Below are 26,589 nucleotides of genomic sequence, written 5' to 3'. Positions count from 1 at the left end.
ATTTTATTTCTTAAAATATATAAGGCAAATATGGCAGAATATTATATCTATTTAATCTAAGTAATAAGTACAAAAGTATCACAAACTTACATATGTACTTTATTTTTTAGTATGTTTGAACTACTTCAAAAAATTTTTAAATAAAACAGAATGAAGAAAATCAATTACTATACTTCAGATATTCAATTTAGAAATGCTATCTTTACAGAATAATGAGCTCATTTTCATTTAAAAATAATGAACAGCCACCTATTTTTATGTCTAATTTGAGAGGAAGTTTCTGTATTTCCCAATGTAATTAACCTTCTCTATACATTTCTTGGGTCACAATCATTTTGTCTGAAAGTAAGAGTCTAAAAAAAGCAGAACACTGCCTTTGTTTTCACCATAGCGTGGAAAGTCAAGTACAAATAGTAATTAGTTTGCCAACAAACATGTATTAGTAAACTTTAACAGTTTGATTAACCAGAAATATCCTAAATATATTCATAATTGCCTGTTTAAACAAAAATTTCAACTCTTGTTCTGAAGAATCAATCTTTTGTCCTGCAACAGGTCTCTTAACATTTTCTGTGTCATGGACCCTACAGACAGTGTTCTAGGTTGAATTGTTTTCCCTAAAATTCATACGCTGAAGTCTTAACCCCTGGCACCTCAGAATGTGACTATATTTGAATAGAAGATCTTTCAAGGTGTGATTAAATTAAAAGGAGACCATTAGGGGGGGCTCTAATCCAATACAACCGGCGTTCTTCTGTATATGAAGAGGAAATTAAGACACAGATGTATCCAGAGGAAAGAGCTTTGGAACAGGGCGAGGACACCGATTTAAGCCAAGGAGAAAGACCTCCAAGAATACAGTCCTGCAGACAGCTTCACCTCAGATTCCTACCCTCCAGAACTCTTAAGAAAATTATTTTCTGTTGTTTAAGACTCTCAGTCTTTGGTACTTTGTTATGGTATCCCTAGCAAACCAGTACAGATGATTTAGGAAACTATGAATCCCTTCTTAAGACTGTTTTAAAATAGATTATATAAGAAACCAATTATAATAAAATTTAATTCTACCCATGGAATCCTAAAGAATGCCAGGGACCCTGTTTAGGAGCCCTTTCCCTAAGATACCCTTTCTTAGGTAATCTGCTCCACTCCTATAGCCTCAACTTCTACCTAAATCCTAATAATTCCAATATCAAATCTCTTTCAAGCCCTCACCTTTGTCTAGATCCACATCTTGAACTTCTTACTGTATATCAGCATATTCAACATATCTGAACCAGTGTCTTTTCTCCATCCTGTCTAATCTAATTGAAGCATTGCTTATCACAGTTAGTGGCCACAATCACCAGAAGCAAAAAAACCTCTGAATTTTTTCAGAATCATGAACACCTTTATATTTCTTACCCCACATCAATTTCTGCCACATATTTGTTAAATACTTCTCAAATCCCTTCCTTCTTAATATCATTGCCCCTGCTCTGAGTCAAGCTCTTATCGAAACAAGGGATTCCTATAGTTCAGTACAGGTATTGTGCTTCTATCTCTTCATCTTCTCTGTCCTCCCTTTAAACTGCTACACTGCGATCTTTCAAAGTTGTAACTCTGAACATAAGTCCTTCAATGAAAAGAAAGCGGAGACTCATTAAGGACACCATGTGATCTCACTCAGCTACCCTTTGCATATGCTGTCCCTCCCTCCGCTTCCTTCCATCATCCCCATAACCTTTCTTGTAAAGTTCCCTGACTACCCAACAGAGTTGATAACTTTGTCTGTTACCTTTGTATCCTAAATATTGTCATTACTGAACATATTTCATTGAGTAAGTTACCTTTTCTCATCAATATAAGATGCTATAAACTATAAGAAACATCACCAAGAAAAAAACATGCTGCTGGTCCAAACTTTCAGCCAAGATGGCGGCCTAAACAGACAAACTGTATCTCCCTCCACCACTAAGAAGGAATACAACTACCTCAAAACTAGAGACAACCAGAAGTTCCAGAAAACCAAGCTGCATGGAAGTCCAACAAACAAAAATATAAAGAAGAAATACTCATCCAGACAGGAAAAGGAAGCACTGTCAAAAAATGGCAAATGTATGAGGAAGAAAATCATAAGAATGTAGTCAGAGAAGATTTGGAAGATTAAAGGCTGAAAAATCCAGGGGTGGGGGGAATGCTGCCAATTAAACTCTGCCACACCATCAATATGAAAAAATACTCCGTTCCTCAAGTGTGATGAAAAAATGTACAACTAAAAATAAATGAAATATGGTGTCTATTTCCTTGATCAATTCACCGACAAGACGGGCAGCTCTTTAAAGTCAAAGGCACAATAGCAAGCACTCAAAAAATTTTTTTGTTAAACCTAAAAATCCAACAAATCAGTTTTTTTCCTGTTTTAATTAGTATGGTGTCTTGGACATAGTCAAATTTTAAGTAAGATGATTGATTCTTTGAATTTTGTACCTGCTCAGTTTCCCATTTTTCCTGTACCTTGTTTGGGTAAACACCAAGCGCCAAGGAATCCGAAATAAGAGGGTGGCAAAGGGAGACAAAGGCTTAAAATCAAAACCTCAGAGGTCTGGATATTTAAAAATTAGGATGCATTCTAACGGTTAAAAACCTTCAAGGGTTTGATCCCTTTTCTACTAAAAATGCTGCTGTTTTCATGTTTTTGAAGATTTTTGTTTTTCCTCACAGTAAATGGCTTTTCTAAGTTTAAGAGAGATAATTTCGCTGGCAGAGCACAAAGCAATGATGGCAATCTTCTGGTCTTAAAACATTCCAGTAGGATACTGAATGACTTTAAGTGGAGGTGGAGAGTCTGGTTTTTGTGTGTGTGTGCTTTTGTTTGTTTGGTTGTTTTTTTGTTTTGTTTTGTTTTTGTTTTTTTGTATGGACAAGGGTGACCCAGCTCATGCGGAAGATGATTCTGAAAAAGTTTAAATGATAGACTTACGAATGCAAAAGTGAGGAAACTAACAATTTATCAAAGTTGGGTTGGTAGTATACTGTTTATTTTTATTATGCAGAGGAGTTTGAAGTAAAGCAATACCATTAAAGATGACTGCAAGAGCAATGAGTAGGCCCAGAAACCAGTCAGAGTATAAAAATCTGGAAAAATTACTCATTGTGCCTAAAGCTAAAGACCAGTGTCTACTCTGGTCAGAAGTAATAATTGGAGAGAAAAAAAAGACAGTGGTGACTTAAAATTTAAATTACAAAGATGTTTTTAAAAGCATACGAGTTAAAAATACACTCCACTAGGTGATTCCTACAGGCCCATGTGGGTGACTGGGAGTCTCCACTCCCCCTTCCATCCCCCTTTCCCCTTCCCCATTCCCTTGCTCCTAAGGGCCCTTGTGTCAGTCTGGGAGTTTCCTCTTCCCTCCAACCCCCTTCCTCCTCTTCCCTCTGAAAATAAATAAATATACACTCTACTAAATTAATTACAAAAAATTTAGGTAGGAGGTTTGGTTGCTCTTCACAGCAAACCCTTTAGAAAATGTGACCCACTATTTAGCTCAAACACAAAATCATATACTTAATTTTGTGAGTTTTAAAGACTTTTTATGTGAAACAGGCTTTATGACCTATTTAGATAGCAAATGAAAAACAAGATGTTTATCCTGAATACCTAAACCATACATGAATATGTAGCTATATATTTGAAAAATTATTTATGAAAACATAATCAAAAACTCTTTTTAGAATAGTAATGGTTTTTACTGAAATGCCTTTTCTTCATCCCAGAGATTCTTGCTCCCCATTTACTAGAAAGTTATGTAACTTTGGGCAGCTTCTTCAATAAAATGGGGATAGTAGTTGGTTATTACGGATAAACTGAGTTAATAAAGGTATTAGAAGCCCTGGCTACTGCAACAACTACCGGGGCATCTCTCTCCTCAGCGTCGTTGGCAAAGTATTCGCCCGGGTCGCTCTTGCCCGCCTGCAGACCCTTGCTTCCCGCGTCTACCCAGAGTCCCAGTGTGGCTTCAGAGCTGGCCGATCAACAGTGGACATGATCTTCTCCCTACGCCAGCTGCAGGAGAAGTGTCACGAGCAGCATAAACCACTCTACCTCGCCTTTATCGACCTCACGAAGGCGTTTGATCTGGTCAGTCGAAGCGGACTCTTCAGCTTGCTACGGAAGATTGGCTGTCCACCACATCTGCTTGCTGTGGTCATGTCCTTTCACGACAACATGCACAGCACGGTGTCCTACAACGGCGCAACCTCTGAGGCCTTCCCAGTCAGCAGCGGAGTAAAGCAGGGCTGTGTCCTCGCGCCTATGCTGTTCGGAATCTTCTTCTCCATGCTCCTCCAATACGCCTTTAAGGACTGCAGCGAGGGTGTCTTCATTCACACCAGATCCGATGGCAAGCTCTACAACCTGGCCCGTCTACGAGCCAAGACCAAAGTCAAAGAGGTGCTCATCCGTGAGATGCTCTTCGCCGACGACGCAGCCTTGACATCACACTCCGAAGAGGGACTCCAGCAGTTAGTCACTTGCCTTTCCCACGCATGCAAGGAGTTCGGACTAGCCATCAGCCTGACGAAGACGAACATTATGGCTCAAGGCACGGGGACTCCCCCATGCATCACCATCGACGGATACACCCTGGAGGTTGTCAACGATTTCACTTACCTCGGGTCCACCATCTCGAGCTCTCTGTCAGTCGACTTGGAGGTCAATTGGAGAATCGCCAGGGCAGCCACAGTTATGGCCAAACTGAACCGGCGAGCGTGGAACAATTCCAGCCTCACTGAGAAAACCAGACTGCGCATCTACCAAGCCTGCGTACTCAGCACTCTCCTCTATGGCAGTGAGACGTGGACCACCTACGCAAGGCACGAAAGGAAACTCAACAGCTTCCACATGAGGTGCCTGCGACGCGTCCTGCATGTCGCCTGGCAGGATAAGGTCCCCAACACCGAGGTGCTGAAGCGAGCTAACATGAGCAGTTTGCATGCAGTTCTTAGTGAGAGACGCCTCAGGTGGCTCGGCCATGTCAAAAGAATGGATGCAGGCCGTATTCCCAAAGACCTCCTCTACGGCGAGCTAGCAGAAGGCCAGAGGATGACAGGGCGCCCAAAACTGCGGTTCAAAGACATCTGCAAAAAGGACATGACACAATGCTCCATCAATCTCAACACATGGGAAGTTCAAGCAGACGACCGCCTAGCCTGGAGGCTCGCGGTCAGGCAAGGTACGTCACGCGCAGAGGCTGCGCGCAACGAGGAGGCGGTCCAGAAAAGATCGAGGCGGAAGCAGCGTCAACAGCAGCAACAACAGCCATCTGCCTTCACCTGTAACAAGTGCGGCAGGGATTGTCACTCCCGAGTCGGACTGCACAGCCATTCTCGGCGGTGCAGATAGACTCTCAAGAAGCTACGCCATTGTCTCTCGAGACGGATGGCTGCCGACGACGAAGCCCTGGCTGCTGTGGCTCAGTGGATTGAGCACCAGCCTGCGAACCAAGTGTCCCTGATTCGATTCCCAGTCGGGGTACATGACTAGCTTGTACATCAGGTCCCCAGTTGGGGGTGCAAGTGAGAGGCAACCACACAGTGATGTTTCTCTCCCTCTCTTTCTCCTTTCCCCTCCTCTCTCACAATAAATAAATAAACAAATAATGTTTTTAAAAAAGAAGGCATTTGTATCATTTAAAAAATAAAAATAAAGGTATTAAATGCAAGGCATCAAAAGCATCTGGAACAGATCTTGGTACACATTATACAGTCAATAAATGTTAGCTGTTGACATTATTTGTATCCATTTCTACCTTACTCATATTAAATGATTCCTTTTAAGGAAGTACTCAGTGAACAGCCTTGAGATTTTTGGATCGGTGGACCTAAAGGTCAAAATAAAGTCCACAGCCTCCAGGAGGCAAAGGCACACAGACCCAGTTTTTTCTATCAGGACTGCATCTTCAGACAGGGAAGGGGTAAACCACGAGGATCCACTTGGCTTTCTCCGAAGTAAAATGGGAGACTACTGACATTCACATTTGAGAAATCTAAACCAAGACCATAAATAGGGAAGGAGGGGGTGAGGGTCAGCATATCACCTCAAAAGAGACTCAAGCTACACTCAAAAGACTAAGAACTTTAAAACGTTATTTTTAACCTCTGCCAATAAAATGCCATCCTCTTCAGAAACAGCATCCATCCTAGATACAATAACAAGAGAAACAATTTCATTTTGTCTCCTTGTTCTCCAACTCATCAAACGGACACACAAAACAAGAACCATATACATCTGTGCTCTCTTAGGTTCCTTGCAAAAATGAAGGCTCTGAATCAGTAGATTTACCCTGGGGCTTGACAGTCTGTATTTCTATAAGCTTGCAGGTGACGCTGAACTATTGCTCCATGAACCACGCTTTGAGTGCAAGTGTAGCAACATCTTATTTCATCTTCACAACCAGCCCACTGGCCAGTGTGGGGGAGGAACAAACTTTCCCTCACCCTAAAGGTTCTTTTGGCTGGTCTAATAATCGAGTAGACATGACACAGATTAGCAGGAGAAAATAACCAAATTTAACATTTAGATGTGTATGGGAACCCCAAAGACATGAGACAGTCAGAGACCCCCACATGCACCAGGGGTTCCAAGACAGGAAGGGGTATCTAGGTATAGAAGACATTCTGAGCTAGGGGTAAGATAATGCATTGCAGGATGATAATAAGAGCAGGAGTTGAGTAAATAAAAGTTTGCTATGCCATACAGGTCAGTGAAAAAGAGACTATTGTTGATAGTCTCTTATTATGGGCAAGGTCCCTAATTCAAGTTCTTTTGGGTAAAGGGATGGACGAAGTTTCTCTTCAGCCTGAAGCTAAAACTGACATTAACTCTAAATAATCCGCATACTACTGAGGCACATCTTGGGGTGTCTGGTTCTGAACCCTCACACTAGATACTATCATTCCACTACTGAGAAGCCTGAAGTTGGGAAACGTTAAGTCACCTGCCCAAGGCCCAAGCCCAACAGGAATGGTGAGGCTGGTATTACAACTCAGGTCGCTCTAACTCCCTGGTTCCGGTGTCTTTCTACCGCACCACAGTGTACCCAAGGAAAGCCTCCTTAAACTAAGGGTGTTCCTAAAATAAGCCCGAGCATTGCCCTGCAGGAGTAACTTGGAGAATGCACGGTCAACACACAGGCAAGAGTTAGTGAAGGGTGTGAGGCAGTGGGAGCGCCGAGTGCGGACAGGAGGCTGCGTCCTGAGTGCCCACCACGCTCACCATCAGACCTACCTCCCGCGCTCGCTGTGCCATCTACAGGACGATGCGGAAACCCTGCGTCCACGCTCGCAAACTGCAGGGAACTCCCAAGTTTAAACTCCCGCGCACACCCCAATCAGCCGAGCCATGGAGACGCTGGAGATATACGACCCTGGGGCCGATCACTCCACCCGGGGCTCAGCAGGCCGATCTCCGGATGGAGCTTCACTCCCTGCCGTGGGACAGGAGCGCATCTCCCAAACGGCTCCTCTAGAGGCGAAGCTAAAAGGGGCCGCAGGGGGCGGCGACTCCTGGAGTCTGAGGCGCTCAGGAAACCGGGTGGGCGCCCGGATCCGCACAGTGCGGGGTGGGGCGGAGATGGGGCAGGGAAGAAGGAATACTGAGAAGCGGAGACCGGAAGGGACCGCCGACGGGAGGGGTGCGGAGTGCTGTGGCGGCGGCTACAACCCCCCCCCCCCCCCACTGAAACGGTGCGCTGAAGTCCCGCCGCGCTCGCGCTCACTCACCTCCCCCGTACACGCCGCCGCTCATGGCTGCCTGCGGGCGCGATTCCTACTTTGAAGGCTACCGGGAGACGTGAGGGCAAAGACAGCGACTGCGGGTACTAACAAGCTGTTGCCTCCGACCCCCTGAACTTTCACCGCCACCCCCCAGCTCAGGCAACAAAGCGGCGCCCACCCACCCAGTGCGCAGTCACACTTGCTGCCATCTCTTTTCAGCCAATCGCGAGAGGCCCGGCTATCCTTCAGCCAATCAAAACTAATCTCTGGAGCATCTCACCACGGCACTGTCATGTTAGCCAGTCGAAGGCAGCCATTGGGGCGGAGCGAGGGGAAAGCTACGAAAGAAGGGAAGAAATTGGGTCGCGGAGCTGAAGGGGGCGGAGCTCTCCGAGTAGGCGGGAGATTGCAGCGGTGGGAACGTGACTGGGAGGAGGAAAAGTGTAGGGGGCTGATCTGGGGAGTTGCCGCTGGGCGCGGAGAAGCCGTGGGAACCCACTAGAGGAAGATGAACTTCTGGAAACAGTCTGGAAATTGGGCGAAAGTGTTTCCGGACTTGATTCCCGGCATTAGAGTGTGGTGAATGCAGACTCCGTCCTGTCTTCCTCCCATCCCCGCCCAAATAGCATTTTCAACTCACCTTCGTGTTGAAATAAAAATGTTAACGCTCCACTTTGGGGTAAGGGAATCAGTAAATTAAAGTGAATTCAAAGAAGATTATATACTATCCCAATCAAATTATTTTTCTATGTGTAATCAATCTCTTTTCTCGTGTAAAACACGGAATAATGTAATCAGCCCTCATCCAAGCAAGTACCTGATCCTAAATACATTCCAATTGCCTATTCTTCTTGGTCTCCTCTTTCTGCCAGCCCAGTAAGGGTTGCCATAGTCTCTTCCCTGAATTAATGCAGCCACTTCTAGCTTTACAGCTTGCCCACATTGCAGGTAGCTTGATCTGAAAATCCAATTCTGTCACACAAGTCCAACTCAAACCCTCAAGACAAACAACAACCCTGGCTGGTGTGGCTCAGTGGATTGAGCTCCAGCCTGTGACCCACAGTGTCACTGGTTTGATTCCCAGTCAGGGCATATGCCTGGTTTACAGGAGAGGTCCCCCGTTGGCAGTGTGTGAGAGGCAACCACACATTGATGTTTCTCATTCCCTATCCCTCCCTTCCCCTCTCTCTAAAAATAAATTAAAATCTTTAAAAAGAAAGAAAAAAAGACAACAAAAAAAAAAAAAAGGAAAAGAAAACTAAAAAGAAAAAAAAAACCCTCAAGATCAGTTGTATATCCTTGTAATCAATATCAGTTCTTAACTTGGTTTGTCTAGAGTCTAGACATATAGGGGCTGCTCTTAACCTGAAGAACAACAGAACAAAGCCCCATCACTCTCAGTGGCAGCAGTGTGGTAGAAAGTGACTGATAGCCGAGTGGGGAGCAAGACTAGTGAGAAAACTTTTTCCCACTCACTTGACAGTATAATCGCCATATACCTGATCATTTAGATGGAAACCCCCACTAACCCAATGAGATAATACAAAAGTCAGTAAACAGAAGGCCCAGGGCCAAATTCAACCAGCTTTCTGTTTTTGTGTGGCCTGTGAGCTAAGAATGATTTCCATTTCTCAATGGTTTTTTAAAATACTTTTAATAGTGTTTTATGACATGTAAAAAGCATATGAAATTCACATTTCAGTGACCATAAACTAAGTTTCATTGGAACACACCAAGCTTATTCACTTATGAGGGAGGATTCTTAAAACAACAACCCAGAATTTATAAAACATTGTGTATTTATTCTTACATGTTTAAACTTTAGTCACCTTCAGGTAGTCTCCCTTAGATGGAATACATCCACCAAGACAATTTTTCCACTGCTCAAAACAGTTTTTGAACTCATTGATTTTGATGCTTTTTAGTGCTTCTGCCATTTTTTGTTTCACCTCTCTTCTACATCAACAAAATGTTTCCCTTTGAGGACTTTTTTTCATGCAGAGAAACAAACAAACAAAATGTTCCTTGGGGAGAGATTAGGAGACTAGAGAGGGTAGGGCATGAGGGTCATGCAATTTTTGGTCAAAAGCTGCTGCACGCTCAGTGCGGTGTAGGCAGGTGCACTCGAAAGTCACCCATCATGAAATGGGCAAATGAGTTGAAAGTGTCTTCAAAAAAAAATTCACTGAAGCTGATCACAGCCTCTCACAATGCCAGCTGGCACACTGCTAAAGATGGGTTCCTAAAACACTCTCCTAGCTAGGGAAGCCAGTACTACAAGCAAGGGTTCTCCCTCCAGAAGATCATTCAGGTTTTTTTGTGGTCCTCCCTTCTATGGCTGCTTTTGCTCTGTAAAGGCAGAGTTAAGTAGTTAAGTCAGAGACTCTGTGGCCAACTAAACTGGGAAACATATTTATTGAGACCCCTTTATAGAAAGAGCTTAATGAGCCCTGAGATAATGCATGTAACACATCTGGCAAGTTTCCCTAAGTACTTTAAAATATGTTAACTTTTGTCACTTTAATACAGCTGTCACTGTGGATACTGTTAAGAAACCAATTAGACTTCCGGCCAAGATGGAGGCTTAGACGGACACGCTAGGTCTCCCTCTTCAACTATAGAGGAATACAACTACTTCAAAACAAAGGATAACTAGAAATTCCAGAAAATAAAACTACACGGAAGTCCAACATATGAAGTTATAAACCAACGGTGCCATTTGGGCAGGTAAGAGTTAAAGTGGGCAGTGCTGTTTGCGGTTGCACCCGGAGCGGCGGGCGGCGAGGAGCGGTGGCCAAGCCCCTGGCGGTGCGCGACTCCGGAGCTGGGAAGAGCGGCTACGCAAGCCCCTGGCGGTGCGCGACCCCGGCGAGGAGTCCCGGTGGCCAAGTCCCTGGCGGTGCGCGACCCCGGAGAGGAGTCCCGGTGGCCAAGTCCCTGGCGGTGCGCGACTCCGGAGCTGGGGAGAGCGGCCACCGCATCGCCTTGAACAGTGAGGCCCAGGGGGGCGGGAGGACGGATCCCAGTCTCCTACCTGAATAACTGTGTGAATCCATCTTGGACCCCCGCCCCCAAAGAAAGCACCACAGGGCTGCGAAATAGGTCGCGGACAAGCAGGCGCTGGTCGCTAATTTGTGACGCGTACACAGGCACTGCCCCCACAGCCAGCCCAAGAAAACAAAAAGCATCTGTCAAAATGAGGCAGGCAACTTTAGAAATACCGGTAACACAACTCACCAGGCAGCAGATAGAGAACTTGACAGATGAACAGATAAGAAACCTGTCAGAGGCTCAGTTCTGGGCCATTGTTATCAGGTGGCTTACAGAATTCACAAAAGAGCAGGAAAAAGATATGAAAGAAGCGAAAAACTTTCATAACGAAAGGAACAAAACCACATACGAGACAGAAGGTGAGGAATCCAGAGTTCATTTCAACAAACTGGAATATGGAGAAGGAACAAGCAGTCAACCAATGCAGCGAGAGGAAATAGGAAGCAACAACGAAAGGATCAGAAACCTCTGGGACAGCTATAAAAGGCCCAAGATAAGAATCATTGGTTTGCCAGAGAACGAGGAAGATGAACTAGAACTTGAAAAATTGAGTGAAAATATAATAAAGGAGAACTTCCCAGACTTGGGAAAGGGAATAGACCTGCAGGTCCAGGAAGCAAGGAGAGTTCCCAAGAGACTGGACCCAGGGAGAACCACTCCAAGACACATTATAATCAAAATGTCAAAAATTAAAGATAAAGAGAGAATCTTAAAAGCAGCAAGAGAGAAGAAAAGAATTATGTACAAAGGGGTCCCAATTAGACTATCAGCTGACTTCTCAAGGGAAACCCTACAGGCAAGAAGAGACTGGCAAGAAATATTCAAAGTAATGAAAATCCAAAACCTACAACCACGAATACTCTATCCAGCGAAATTGTCATTCAGAATAGAAGGACAGAGAAAGTGTTTCCAGGACAAAATAAAACTGAAAGAGTTCATTAGATCCAAACCACTGTTATATGAGATGTTAAAGGGACTGGTTTAAAAAAAAAAACAGAAGCTAGGGAGATGAAACAAAGGCAAACTAAATAGGCAACGAGAGGGAAAGAGGAACTGTGGGTACGGGAAGCATATTGGGGGGAGGTCAACAGGGAGGGGGAATGGGGAAAGGGAGGGAGATGATATAGGAATTGGGGATCAAGGTAGGAGGGAATGGAATAGACGGAGAGAGATTGGGAGGAACTGTATGCACAACTAATGGACATAATCTAAAAGGGGGGGACAACTGGAGGGAGGGGGGCCACCGGGTGGAGGGGAGCAGAGGGAAGGGAAATTGGCACAAATGTAATAATTTAATCAATAAAACACATTAAATCATTAAAAAAAAAAAAAAAGAAAGAAACCAATTAACAGTGAAGATCTAATTGGCTTTATTAAATGATTTATGAATCAAGATCTCCAAGGAGTTGTACAAAATGGAAGGATTATATAAGAAGGGTGGGGCAGGAGAACTATTAAGAAAAGAAAAGAAAGGATTATTTTTCAGCTGGGACATCTTTTTTGGGGGGGGAAGAGAAGGGGAATGGTTTTTATTATGTGAAATTCCTCCTCTTTTTATGGAGGATGGAGAGAGTCTATGTGGTCGATTACCTTATGGAGCTTGGCCAGAAAAATTCCATACTAGTTTATAAAGACTATGTTTATGGGAGAGGTTGAAGCTGCTGTTAGATCAAGTATTAAATCTAGGTTTGGTATTTCGGACTTTTAGCAGGGATTTAAAAAAAGAAGTAACATATTACTGTCATTCTCAGTTACCAATCTACAGCTATATTGATCCTTGGTGTGACATGACATTTTTGTTTAATCTGTTGTAACAGTGGAGTCCTCAAATTCCCCAGAGCCCATGGTTTTGGGGGTGGGGGAAGGAGACAATATTACTTTTAAGGTACTTTGCGTATCTGCGGCAGGCTGGTAGCTAGGACCTGTAAAAGGATGGGTGATACTGTTTAGGATACTTTGCCTATCAATGACAAGGAGATGGCCATGCCTTTCCTGAAGGACAGAGCCATAAGGAAAGGAGCCAGCCATAAGGAAGGGGGCCATGCTGTTTGAAAGGATGAAGAAGAGCCCTGACATCAGCCATGAAGTCTGATGTGAAAGAAGGGCCCTGCTATCTGCCATGAGAAGGAGAATGGTAGAGGAGCATGATAGAGAAGCAGATTGTAACAGCCGTGAGAGAAGAAGCAGCTATGCAGTTTGGAGTCAGGAGCTGGCCATGCAGCCTGGGCTAGTATGAAAGCAGGCATGCTGCTTTGATCATGCCTGCTCCAGCTGACTCCGAAGCCACCAAGGACTCTGCCTTGCAGACCCAGACTCTATCTGGACTCCTGAAACCTGGGACATATGGAGAAGACACTCTTAGGACTTGTGCCTTTCCTGGACTTCATCATGACCCAGTGTAACACAGCACATGTTATTCTGGACCATTACACAGAGGCTGAAGACAATGTCCCCCAGATCCCAAAAGAGAGAACTGACAGATAAGGAATGGCAAATTACTGGGCTTGGTTTGGGCTGACAGCCTTTTCGGGTGCAAGGGAAGCACTGGGCCTTGTGGGGGAAGAGGGCTCCAAGCAGGAGTGCTCACAGTCCCTCAGGGTTGGAACATTATAAATAAAAACCTGCTTTCCTCAACACTAACTGTTGGGTCTTACACCAAGACACCATGTGAACAAGCCCCACTTTGCTCGGTAACACTGTGATATTCACAGGTCATAGATCCAGGTTTGATTCCAGGTTTCATAATCCTTAATCTGGTTATTCTTGTCAATATAAAATCATAATTCACAAATTAGTCATTCTTGTAGATATGAGAAACACTCAAACCTGTAGAGAATTGTTATAAGACTTTATTTTTGCCAAACTGATGACATTGCTATGAAGCAAGACCTTGAGTGCTCTGGAGAAAGACTGTTTTGCAGTTTCTTTTATGCAGTCGGAATTAAGGAGGGACTGTAAGGAAGATTACCTGCAAGTGAGAGAAAGCAAGGCAAAAATTGGATTACAGGTTAGTTAACAAGATTATGTGCTCTCCTGAAGGTGGTTAAACTTCCCAGGGGTCTGAAAATGGAGCACTTCAAAGGTGTGTTAACCTAGATGCACAGAAGCAATGGACAGGGCTTGCTTAAGGCAAAGATAAACCTTTTACACAAGAAGTTATTTGCTGGCTCTGGCCGGGTGCTCAGTAGGATAGTGTCCTCCTGATGTGCCAATGATGTGGTCCACTCTCTGGTCAGGGCACAAAAAATAAACAACTGACTTCCAGCCAAGATGGAGGCCTAGACAGACACGCTGCATCTCCTTCCATAACTAAGAAAGAATACAATGATCTCAAAACTAGAGACAACCAGAAGTTCCAGAAAATCGAGCTGCATGGCAGCCCAACAGACAAAGATATAAAGAAGAAATACTCATCCAGACAGGTAGGAGGGGCAGAGCCAGGGCAGAGAGGATGTGGTGTCGTGGCAGCAGCAGCGGTGGCAGCAGCAGCGGTGGCAGCAGCAGGCTAGTGGAAAGCAGAGTCACACATTTTAAAAAGTAGGAAGAGACACCTGGGGAGTGTTTCCAGCTCCTCACCAGACTACGCAGCTCATGGTCCCGGCATCAGGGAAAATCAAGCCTCATTGCTTCTGACTGTGCAAACCAGTGGGGGTTGGGGTGGAGGAATAAACTGCCGGTCACTCAGCAGAGTCTGCTTGTTTAAAGGATCCCCATAGTCCTAGAACATCCGCAGACCCTCCTACTCTGGGAACGACAGCCAGGGCAACAGCTAGAGAGGTGCCAGTCCTGTACGGAAGTGGGAGAACTGCCTGGAAAAGGGGCAAGTGGTAAGCAAGCAGAATTGTTCCCTCTCAGACACCTCCCCCACATACAGCGCCACAACTTGGTGAAACGGTTTGCCCATACTGAGGAATACCTAAGGCTCCGCCCCTTACAACTTAACAGGTGTGACAGCTCTACCTAAAACACAGAGGGAAACACACACAGGACCCTGTCAAGATGAGAAGACAGAGAAGTATGGCCCAAAAGAGGGAACGAATCAAGGTTCTGGAGGGAGAACTAAGCGATGAGGAGATAGCCAACCTAACAGACGAGGAGATAGCCAACCTAACAGATGTAGAGTTCAAAACACTGGTAATAAAGATGCTCACAGGCTGGACAGATGTCTTGAGTATGGTAAATGCATTAGAGAAGAAGTGAAGTTTATGCTAAATGAAATGAAGGAAAGTTCACATAAAACCAATGGTGAAGGAAAGAAAACCGGGGTTCAAATCAATGATTTGGAACATAAGGAAGAAAAAAAACAGTCAATCAGTACAGAATGAGTGTGGGAGCCAGTATGTAGCCACTGTGCCCCACATACCATGCTGCCAGTCCCACACTCTGAGTGATTTTAGAAGTAGAATGGGAATGTAATGCACTCTGAAGCGGATGAAGCCTGCTTGCTCTGTGTAACCCCAAATTCTTATCAGTAGGATGTGGAAACAAAATGTTTAAGTAAAAAGAGGCTTCTTGAGTTCTGTGATATGCCTTGGTGCCTCACAGTCTCACTACCTATCTCCTTATGTTGACTTATGCCTTCCCTTTATTCTTACTCCCAACCATTTGGTGGAAGTCTGCATGCTTACCTCATGCATTTCTGCACGTAGGAAACTCAATAAAAACTCTAACTGAGAAAGGAGTGATCAGTGATCTCCTATGAGAGACACTAACCCTTCTCTCTCCTAAGACAATATGTTTCTGAGTCAGTTTCTTCATCCTCACCGAGGAAACTGCGGGACAGGGAACCTCTCAAGTGACACACCAAACAGGGACTGGCAAGAAGGACTCGCCAGGGAACCTAACAAATGAGGAAACAAGAATTTTAAAAAATGAAGAGAGGCTTAGGAACTCTGGGACAACTCCAAACAGGGACTGGCAAGAAGGACTCGCCAGGGAACCTAACAAATGAGGAAACAAGAATTTTAAAAAATGAAGAGAGGCTTAGGAACTCTGGGACTTTAAATGCACCAATATCCGAATCATAGGGTTGCCAGAAGGAGAAGAGGAAGGGCAAGAAATTGAAAGCTTATGTGAAAAAGTAATGAAGAAAAACTTCCCAAATTTGGCAAAGAAAATAGACATACAAGTTCAGGAAGAACAGAGAGTCCCAAACAATCTAGACCCAAAGAGGAGCACACCAAGACACGTCATAATTAAAATGCCAAAGGTTAAAGATAAAGAGAGGATCTTTAAAGCAGCAAGAGAAAAGTAGAGTTACCTATAAAGTGGTGCCTATAAGACTATCAGATGATTTCTCAAAAGAAACTTTGCAGGCAAGAAAGGACTGGCAAAAAGTATTTAAAGTGATGAAAAGCAAGGACCTACAACCAAGATTACTCTATGCAGCAACGTTATCATTTAGAATGGAAGGGCAGAAAAATTGCCTCCCAGACAAGGGAAAGCTCAAAGAGTTCATCATCTCCAAGCCATTGTTATATGAAATGTTAAAGAGACTTATTTAAGAAAAAGAAGATCAACACTATTAACATTAAAATGATGACAACCTCACAACTATCAACAACTGAATCTAAAAAATAAAAACAAAATCCAACTAAGCAAACCAGAATAGGAACAGAATCATAGGTATGAGGACCATACCTATGGGAGTGGGAAGGGGGATAAATGGGGAAATGGGAAAATGGTGCAGGGATCAAGAAGCATAATTGGTTGGTACAAAATAGACAGGGGGAAGTTAAAAATAATATAGGAAAGGGTGAAGCCAAAGAACTTATGTGTACAACCCATGGACATAAAATAAGTGGGGGTGGGACTGCTGAAGAGAAGGGAGGTACTGGGCAGACAGGAGCAAAGGGGGAAAAATTGGGACTACTGTTACAACATAACCAATAAAATATACTTAAAGATAAAATAAACTATTTTAAAAAGATTTTTATCCTTGGTTTTATTGATATGAGGGATCACATTGTTTCACAAATGTGGAATACAATAAAGTTTAAAGTTTAAATTTTTAAAAATCTTCACTGGAGGACAAGTTTATTGATTTGAGAGAAACATCAATGTGAGAGAAATATCGATTGGTTGTCTCCTGTTCACGCCATGACCAGGATTGAACTCTCAACCTAACTATGTGACCTGACTGGAAATCAAACCTGTAGCATTTTGGTGTATGGAATGATGCTCCAATCAACTGAGCTACATGGCTTTGTTAGATAGAGTCATCTTGGTTGTAGGTCCTTGCTTTTCATCACTTTGAATATTTCTTGCCAATCCCTTGGCCTGCAAAGCTTCTGTTGAGAGATCAAATGACAGTCCTATGTGAGCCCCTTCTTAGGTAACTAACTGCTTTTCTCTTACTGCTTTTAAGATTCTGTCTTTAAACTTTTGCATTTTAATTATGATGTGTCTTGGGGTGGGTCTCTTTGGGTTTATCTTGTTTGGGACTCTTTGTGCTTCCTGGACTTGCATGTCTATTTCCTTCTTCAAGTTAGGAAAGTTTTGTCATTATTTTTTCAAATAGATTTTCAATTTCTTGCTCTCTCTCTTCTCCTTTGGGCACCCCTATGATGTGAATATAGGTATGCTTGAAATTGTCCCAAAGACTTTTTATGCTATCCTCATTTTTTAAAAATCTTTTTCTTTTTGCTGTTATGATTGGGTGTTTTTTGTTTTCTTACATTCCAAATCGCTGATTTGATTCTTGGCTTCATCTACTCTACTGATGATTTACTGTGAATTATTCATTTCAGTTCGTGTATCCCTCATTTCTGACTGATCTTCTTTCATGCTGTTGACGTTCTCACTAAGTTCCTTGAGCACCTTATAATCAGTGTTTTGAATTCTACATCTTATAGATTGCTTGTCTCCCTTTTGTTTAGTTTTTATTCTGGAGTTTGTTCTGTTCTCTCATTTGGAATATTTCTTTGTCTCCTTATTTTAACAGCCTCCCTGTATTTGTTTCTATGTATTAGGTAGAGCTGCTATGTCTCCCAGGCTTGGTGTAGTAGGTATTAAGTAGTCCAGTGGCACAGCCTCTCTGATCACTTAAGTGGGCCCTCGAGGTGTTCCCTTTGTGGGCTGTGCACACCCTTCTCTTGTAGTTGAAGCCTGACTGCTGTTGGCAGGTCAATGGGAGGAATTTAACAAGGCCTATCAGCTGTAAGGACTGGCTGTGACCACTGACTTCCAACCACCATGGAGGATAAACTGTACCAGGGCCCTCCTTACAGAGCATGACTTACTTCAGCAGGGCTCTGATGCCCACTGAGTCTGCCCAAATGTGTCATATGTGGAGGTAGCTGTGTGGTCCACATGGTCTGAAGTTGTTCACTGGGTGTGCTGGCTCTGGGGCTTCCTGGGATGTGCAGGCCAAGTCGGCCATTGCCTGTATTCTGCCACTGGTCACTTGACATAACCTACAGAGCAATGGGCTAGGGTTGGAGGTGCTCAGGCCAGGCCAAGCTGTGAACCAAAGCCAGCTGCTACTAGAGCCACAGCTGGGGCCACATAGCAAGAGGTACTGGGCATGCCAAGGCCACATGCTGCTTGTTTGAAAGATTTTAGGAAGGTCTAAAGCATGAGCCAAGACAGGCCATTCCTATGGAAAAGCCACAGGAAACAGCTTGGGTGGGCCTGAAAGTTGGATGGGGCAGGGCCACAGAAAATACCAAGGCTAGGCAAACAGTGTGAGCTAGGTTGATGGAGTCTCCGATATGGTGACCACCTACTGGCTCTGTGGGGAGAGGACTCATCAAAGGAACAATGGCCTCTGCCAGCATTTCTGTCTGGGATATAAAGGTACAAAGATAGATCATTCTTTTACAGGCTCACAAAATCTGTTCAATCTTTCCAGTCAGGAAATAGGAAAAATTGGTGCAAGGTGACAAATGCTTTTGATTTCACATTTATCTTTGACTTGTAGGTTTACAGTGATTATTTAAGTTTAATAATATATGTGACACACCTAATATAGAGACTGGCATGACTGCAGCCTTTAAGTCATCATTGATTTAAACATATTTTGATAGTATTGCACAACAAAGAAATAGTTTTGTATACAAATTGCAGTTGAGTTTATTATTCTAGACTAAGACATGAGAAACAAGCCTATACCCAAGCAAGAAAGAAAAGTTTAGAGAAAAATAAAGCAAATGTTCAGAAAGTTTCCAAATTTTTTTGAAGCTGAGAGTCAAGTTTTGTTTAAGATGTTAAAAGTCTTAATTTACCATTTTGTTTTTCTTAAGTAAACAGTCTGTATACAAAAGTACCTATATGCTAAGTGCTTTATAAAGAAATTGTGTTTTTACACCCCTGGCTGCTGTGGCTCGGCACATTGAGCGTTGGTCTATGAACCAAGTGTCATTGGTTCGATTCCCAGTCAGGGCACATGACTAGGTTGCACGTCAGGTCCCCAGTTGGGGGCGCGAGTGAGAGGCAACTGCACAGTGATGTTTCTCTCCCTCTCTTTCTCCTTTCCCCTCTCTCTAAAAATAAATAAATAAACAAACAAATAAAAATAAATTATTTTTTTTTAATTGTGATTTTAGTCAAAAAAACTACCAACTGTTTTAAGTGTTAATATGGCATGCTAATTTAGAAGTGGTCGTGCTTCTAACAAATTTTTTAAAAATCGGGTATAAAGTTCAGGCTAAATTTCCATTTTATTATTATGACATCTAATCAGACTTCAATATCACCTGTACCTTTGAGTGAGAAAGTGATGTTAACTGCTAGAGCAAAGGTAACATTTTTACTACTATTGATAATAGGATATGAGGTGATATGGATACTGCTATTAATAAACAGTAAGTACTTCCACTGAAAATACTGTAAGTGTATTTAGTATTTAAAGTAGCAAGTCACAAGACAACAACAGTCCAAAAACATATTTCTGGATGGCTAGCAATATTTATTTAAATTTGCAAGCCTAAGGTAAAAACATAGGCAATAAGTTTTACTCATCAATAAAAAGCAATTATATCAATCCATTGTTAATTAATACACTAAGCAGAGTTGGAAAGCATTTGACTGAAAGCAAAATATTTAGAGAAAATAGACATTTGTAGAAAATTATAAAATGTTTATAATAAGAATAAGTGCATCTCAAGGAAAGCACAACTAATTTTAATTTTTAGAGCCAGTTAAAACCTTGAAAAATTTAAGTGGAAATTGAAATATGCAAAATGTATAAACATTCTACAAAAGATGGTCATTCTTTTCCTGAGTGTACTAAAGCTATGAAACATAAGGTGACAGAAAGGTGGAGGCGTGGGAACACTCTTCAAGGGCACTTCCTTTCTACACACTGCTTCCCTCCTTCTTCATATTCTTGTTTGGAAATCCACATCTGTTGAAAGGTGCCCTGTAAAGTGGAAAGAAAAATTACATATCTTTATTTTCACAATTCCTAATCTTTAAAGGACTCTTAAACCTCCTTCCCCAAATAGTATTACATTACTCTCTTCTTATTTCTGCCCTCCTCCAGAGCACTCACAGCACTACTGAGTGTTAGAAGGGATATTAAATCCCTCTATACCTGTGATACTGTCATGAGGATAGAAAAAGGCGTGAAAGAAAGATGAAGGATTTAGCTATGATGGCTTGGTTCCAATCTAAGGCAGCAACATAAATTGTTGGAAGGTTTAAACCTAGTACGGAATTGAAGAGATATTCTAGGACTTGATTAATGCTAACATTTAGAACTGAAAAGAGTTCTTCAGAACTAGAATAAAATTTTGCAAGTACACACAGAATATCACACTAGCATTTTCCAAATAAACATAGACATGAAAGAAGTGAAGTGATCAAAGGAGGAAAAAAATCTGGGCTACAATAATAATAAAATGTGTAAGCAGGAGAAACCCATTCCCTATGATTAAATCTATTCAAGTAAACTCATACATGGTACCTTGTTTTGATCAAAGGTCTGTGGTTCAGTGGTTGGGCCACGACCCACAGAGCAAGAGGTTGCCTCAGGGCACAGGCTGGGGTGTGGGCCTAAGCCACCATTAGGGTATGTGTGAGAGGCAACCAATCAATGTTTCCCTCACACATGGATGTTTCTCTCCCTCTTTCTCCTTCCCTTTCCCTCTCTAAAAATAAATAAATAAAATCTTAAAAAAAAGATCTGCTAAATTGGAAATAGATAAGAAATACATACATGGTCAGTTCCAAACATAATTGCTTAAAAATGTACAGCGTAAGTACTTGGTGACTTGACTTTGGTTGCCCTGAAGAGAATGGAACATTCTCCAATTAAGGATGCAGATAAGAACAAGGACTTTCTCTCCAGATTCAAGGCAGGCACCAGTCTGAGCCACATGCAAAACCCAGCACCATGACTTCACCATTTGCCCCAAGAACCAATTCCTCACTTCCTCTACCTCACCAACAGGCCAGCGAGCATCCAGAACCTGAGAAGGAATGATTTCTTTTTAAATATTCTGCACGTAAGTCCTGACCAGTGCCAAGGGCAGTATTATTGGAAGAGGCGTGAATAAGTTAACAGGTTTCCATCTGTTTGAGAGCAGAGACTTGAAATTAGGCTGACAAATAGCCACTAATAAGGCAACAAAACATGTTATATTAGAACATGTAGAACTGGTACTATTAGGTCCTCCACTCATCTGATAGTTATAAAATGCAAAGGTAAATGGCGTAGAATGTTTAGTCTTTTTACTAAATTTAGTATTTTCAGTGGTATGTTTAGGTTAAACCATTCCATAAGGATCGTTCATTACTTTTCCAAGTAGTTTCTCTACTCACCAGAGAAGCTAGAATGGAGCCACCAATCCACGAACTGAACCTCCGTTCCACTGTCGTATTATTTGCGATCAATTTCAGCCGCATACTCTGAAATCGAGAGGAAAGAAAGTATTAGTATGACCAATTACAACAGCTAACTCGCTTTAGGAAATTCGGCTTTGAGGACTACTGAATGACTGGTTGAAACACTGATTATACATGATTATTTTTGCAAAAGCTAGGTTTATAGTAGGCACAGGTTGAAATATTGCATAGAAAGTTTCTTAAAATGTTTTAACTATGGCTTTTAATGTGTCATATCTAATAAGAAAATTAATTATATAAACCTTAGAAAACTGCATAGTAAAGAGGATGGCATTTACCTTTTATGTCCTATAACCAACCGCAAACATAATTAACGCTTACTATAAATCAGGCATGGTGCAAAGGGCTTCATAAATTACTTCATTTCTTCCAACAGTTATTATCCCAACCTGCAGCCCCCTTCAGTGGCCCTCCTCAATCTTCTCTGTACCACTTTTTGAGGCTTCATGCTGTCCTATCCCTTCCTGTCACAGTTCACCCCTCCACACCCCACACCATCTTCCATCTTCCACTTAGAAAACAAAGTGCAGACATCAGATCTCAGGTAAGGTTTTCACTCATATTGCTTTCCTTCCTAATTAGTGTTTCTGGTTTGAACTCACAGTCTCTCAATAAACATGTTTTCTTTTTTACCTTGGTGTGATCCCTCTCACTTCCTGAATCAAGACATTTTTACCCCTGACCTAGGAATTTGCTCCTGGGGACAGTTCTCAAATTGTTGATACTTGTATTATTCTAAATATGAACATATAGTGAATCGTTTTTTCACAGTAAAAGGTGTGGCAGGGGTGAAATATGTCATATAGGTTGTGAGGGGTAGATAAAAATTCAGGAGGGATATTTGGGAGCAAGAGCTCCCAGCCCAGGGTTCCAGTGCCAAGAAGAGAAGTCCCTGTAACTTCTGGCTGCAAAAAGCAGTGGGGAGTGAGTCAGTGGAAGAAACTGCTAGAGCCTCAAGCAGTTCCTCTTAAAGAACCCACACATAACTTACTCAGACTCACTCCCTCTAAGCTCCAGTAGCGGGTTAGCTGCTTAAAAGACCCCAGTGGCATACAGGGAGGAAGTAAAGGCATCAAGGCGAGAACTGGGGGACAGCTTTCTCCCAAACAGAAAGGCAGGTAGAGAAGCCATTGTCACACTTCTGTAGCCTCCCCACAAAGCCACAGAGCCGGCAGGCTGGTGCCATCAACACTGTTTGCCCTGCCCTGGAGATCCCTGAGGCTCTATCCCACCCAACTTGTGAGCCCACCCAAGCTGTTGACAGCGGCTTTTCCATATGAATGGCTGGTCTTGGCTCATGCTTCACAACTTCCTAAATCCCATCAAACAAGCAACAGCTGGCTTCAGTGAGTCCCAGGCCCAGAACTACCAGCAGCCATCCTAAATTCACAGTGTGGCTTTGCCTGAAAATCTCCAAGTCTAGCACAAGTAGCAGCCATCCTAGGTTGCTTTATAGCTGAGGCAGGGTGGCCCTGGGAAAAACACAGGTGGGGGCTGACCTTGGCCTGCACCATCTGGGAAACAGCAGAGCCTGTGTACCGGTGGACAGCTACAGACCATGTTGGAGCACCTCCATCCTGCCCCTGCATAGCTGATCCTCCACAGAGGGGGGATGCTGGTGGTAAGTGGTCATAGCCAATCCCTGCAGCTGCCTGGCCTGGATAAATCCCTCCCATTGATCTGCCAACAGCAATCTAGGTTCAACTACAAGAGGGTGTGCTCAGCACACACGAAGGGCACACCTCGAGTACTCAGCTTGGGTGATAGGAGAGGCTGTGCCACTGGACCCTATCTGACACCTACTACATTAGGCCACACTACCAAGACAGGGAGTCACAGCAGCTCTACACAGAAACAAACACAGGAAGGCTGCCAAAATGAGGAGACAAAGAAACAAGGCCCAAATAAAAGAATAGATCAAAATTCCAGAAAAAGAACTAAACAAAATGGAGATAAGCAATCTATCACATGCAGAGTTCAAAAACTGGTTATAAGGATCCTCAAAGATCTTAGTGAGGACCTCAACAGCATAAAAAAGATCCAGTCAGAAATGAAGGATACCCTAATTGAAATAAAAGAACAATAAAGAAACAACAGTAGAGTGGATGAAGCAGAGGATCAAATCAATGATTTGGAACATAAGGAAGAAAAAACAACCAATCAAAACAAGAAGGAAAAAGAGGACAAAAAAACCAAAAATAGTTGGTCTGGGACAAGTTCAAGAGTTTCAACATTCACATCATAGGGGTGCCAGAAGAAGAGAAAGAGCAAGAAATTGGAAACCTATTTGAAAAAATAAGGAAAGAAAACTTCCCTAATTTGGCGAAGGAAATAGACATATAAGTCCAGGAAGTATAGAGTCCCAAACAAGATGGATGCAAAGAGGCCCACTCTAAGACATGTCGTAATTAAATTGCCAAATATTAAAGATAGAGAGAATCTTAAAAGCAGCAAGAGAAAAGCAGAGAGTTACTTACGGGGCAGTTCCCATAGACTGTCAGCTGATTTCTCAAAAGAAACTTTGCTGCTACAAGGGATCAGCAAGAAATATTCAAAGTCATTAAAAGCAGGGACCTATAGCCAAGATTGCTCTACCCAGCAAAGCTATCGTTTAGAATTGAAGGGCACATAAAGAGCTTCCCAGGCAGGAAAAAACTAAAGGAGTTCACCATCACCAAATCATTGTGTGAAATGTTAAAGGGACTTATTTAAGGAAAAGGTTACCGAATGGGAGAGGGTACGGGGAAATGGGTGAAGAGGTGAGGGGATTAAGAAGTACAAATAGGTAGTTACAGAACAGCCATGGGGATATAAAGTACAGTATAGGAAATGGAGTAGCCAAAGAACTTATATGCATGACCCATGGATATGAACAGGGGTATGAGGATTGCCTGAAAGAGTTGGGGGTGCTGGGTGGAGGGGGTCCAAGGGGAAATACTGGGACAACTACTGTAGCATAATCAATAAAAAAGCATTTAAAAAATAAAATCCTTTAAAAAATATCCTTGGGTGAGGATTAAAAAAATTTTTTTTGAGAGAAGGGAAGGGAGGGAGAACAAGAGGGAAAGAAACATTGATGTGAGAGAGAAACTTCAATTGGCTGCCTTGCACACATGCCCCAACAGGGACCAAACCTGCAACCCAGGCATGTGCCCTGCTGGGAATAGAATCAGTGACCTTTCACTTTGCTGAAACAATTGAGACACATTGGCCAGGGTACACATAGTAATCCTTTTAAAACAAACCTTGGAGCTCTTCAGTACTCTACCAAACTCGATCCTTTAAGTTTGCTCTTAATAAGTCACAGGACGTGGTACATTTGTGTGAGGGGTACAGTGTCCCCAAAGAGATCTATTGGTACCTGTCAATGTGATCTAATTTAGAAATAGGGTCTATGCAGATAAACTAAGATGAAGTCATACTGGAGGAGAATGCGACCTTAATCCAATAAGAAAAGAACAGACCCACGAAGGGGGAATCCTGTATGACATCAGAGACAGAGACAGAATGTGCTGCAATCCAGGAACACCAAGGATTGGTGGAAAATCTTTAGATGCTAGGAAGACAGAAGGAAGGATTCTCTTCTCTTGTTTTCAGAGAAAGCGTGGCTCTGCTAATACTTTTAGCTTCCAGATCATTGCTGTTGCTTTAAGCCGCCCACTTTGTGGGACTTGTTACGGCAGACCTAGGAACTAATGCACCATCCATCTAACCAGTCACAACACCCTCCCCACTTCCTCATGGATGATAAGCCAACTACTCTGAGATACTGAACTATGTCATCTTCCCTCCTTATTGTGCACATGGTTTTCCCTCCACCTAGATGTCCTTTTGTAAGTTACCAAGCACTTAACTCCTACTCAGACAGTCTCTTGCCAACACTTTCTTCTGGTACTTCTAGGGAGTTAAATGCTTGCTCCTCAGTGTTTCCTGAGCGCCTGGTTCATGACATACTGAACCACTTAGCACATTTACCATGTCTATTCATTCTTGCAGACTGAGTACTTGGTGGGCAGGGACCATATTTGATATCCCCAGAGCCTAGCAGTCTATAGGTACTGAAGTATGGAAAAATGAATAAAAGGAGATTCAAGTGGTACAACAGTAACTAATAGATGTCATCCAGGAAAATTAGATTAATAGGGATATTAACTTTATTGAAGCAATATTGCTCCAGGCACACACAAAACATCATCAATTTACTGAAAAACAAACCTTCTCTGTAAAATTACACCAGTGGCGAGGGTACCTGTGACTGAAGAACACCACTAAAGAACAAACAGAACTTACCGGGGGAGTCTTCTGAGAGAGTTCTCTATTCAGCCTGTCAGTAAAGCTCTGTATTAGCGTGTTTCCTCCTGCCACTATCACACTGCCATAGAGACCCTAGGATTCAAACAAAAGAAATCAGTCCCAAAGGCTGCCAACAGGTTTAATGCACAACTACAAATAAAACCATGTCTGCCACTACAATCTCCCTCTCTTTTTACGCTGTTATTCCTACACAGACCCAGTAGCTGAATCCAGTGGTTTCCAGTACTGGCTGCACATTCCTCTCATTTAGTCAGATTTTAAAACACCAGTGACTGGGGCCGTTACATAAAATCTCTGGGGATGGGGTTTTGAGTTCGTTGTTTACAACTGTCTAGGTGATTGTAACATGCGTTAAAGTTTAAGGACCACTAACGTAAAGCAATTATTCTAAAATCCATCATAATTTTTTGGTAGATGGCTGCCAATATTTAATTGGAGGTATATTTTATGTCTTCATCTTAAAATGCTCATCTGGAAGTTCTGGTATTTAAAATTAGACAATGTGATTTTTTAATGATTGTGATGGACAATACACACTCTGACAATAGTCCCCAAAAGTCACTCCTATCTTTCTTTTGCACAGGTGTGCATCAGACCACATGGCGAACTTTTACAACATCC

The 26,589-nt window shown here is 42.8% G+C and overlaps 2 protein-coding genes across 3 annotated transcripts in view; both read right to left on the bottom strand.

Moving 5' to 3' along the window:
* LOC150020928 (actin-like protein 6A) overlaps nt 1-7,960 on the bottom strand; it is a 34,294-nt gene extending 26,334 nt beyond the window's left edge. The window contains exon 1 of one of the 2 annotated variants that reach the window (XM_090274191.1): nt 7,938-7,960. Coding sequence is in view for 1 of the 2 variants with exons in the window: in XM_090274184.1 (XP_090130310.1) it covers nt 7,762-7,786 (25 nt within the window). In the remaining variant the exon portion in view is untranslated. The other variant, XM_090274184.1, reaches the window with a different exon arrangement.
* Nucleotides 7,961-19,761: 11,801 nt separating this feature from the next.
* The window catches only part of LOC150020927 (actin-like protein 6A), a 31,327-nt gene continuing 24,499 nt past the window's right edge, over nt 19,762-26,589 (bottom strand). The window contains exons 12-14 of the mRNA XM_090278369.1: nt 25,945-26,040; nt 21,571-21,657; nt 19,762-20,167 (exon numbers count right to left, since the gene is read on the bottom strand). Coding sequence (XP_090134495.1) covers nt 20,087-20,167; nt 21,571-21,657; nt 25,945-26,040 — 264 coding nt within the window. The 3' untranslated portion in view covers nt 19,762-20,086. The remainder of the gene's footprint in view (nt 20,168-21,570; nt 21,658-25,944; nt 26,041-26,589) is intronic.

Source organism: Furipterus horrens, unplaced genomic scaffold (assembly GCF_987537825.1).
Source record: "Furipterus horrens unplaced genomic scaffold, mFurHor1.1.pri manual_scaffold_1, whole genome shotgun sequence".
NCBI lineage: Eukaryota > Metazoa > Chordata > Mammalia > Chiroptera > Furipteridae > Furipterus > Furipterus horrens.
This window is presented reverse-complemented; position numbering and strand designations above follow the sequence as displayed.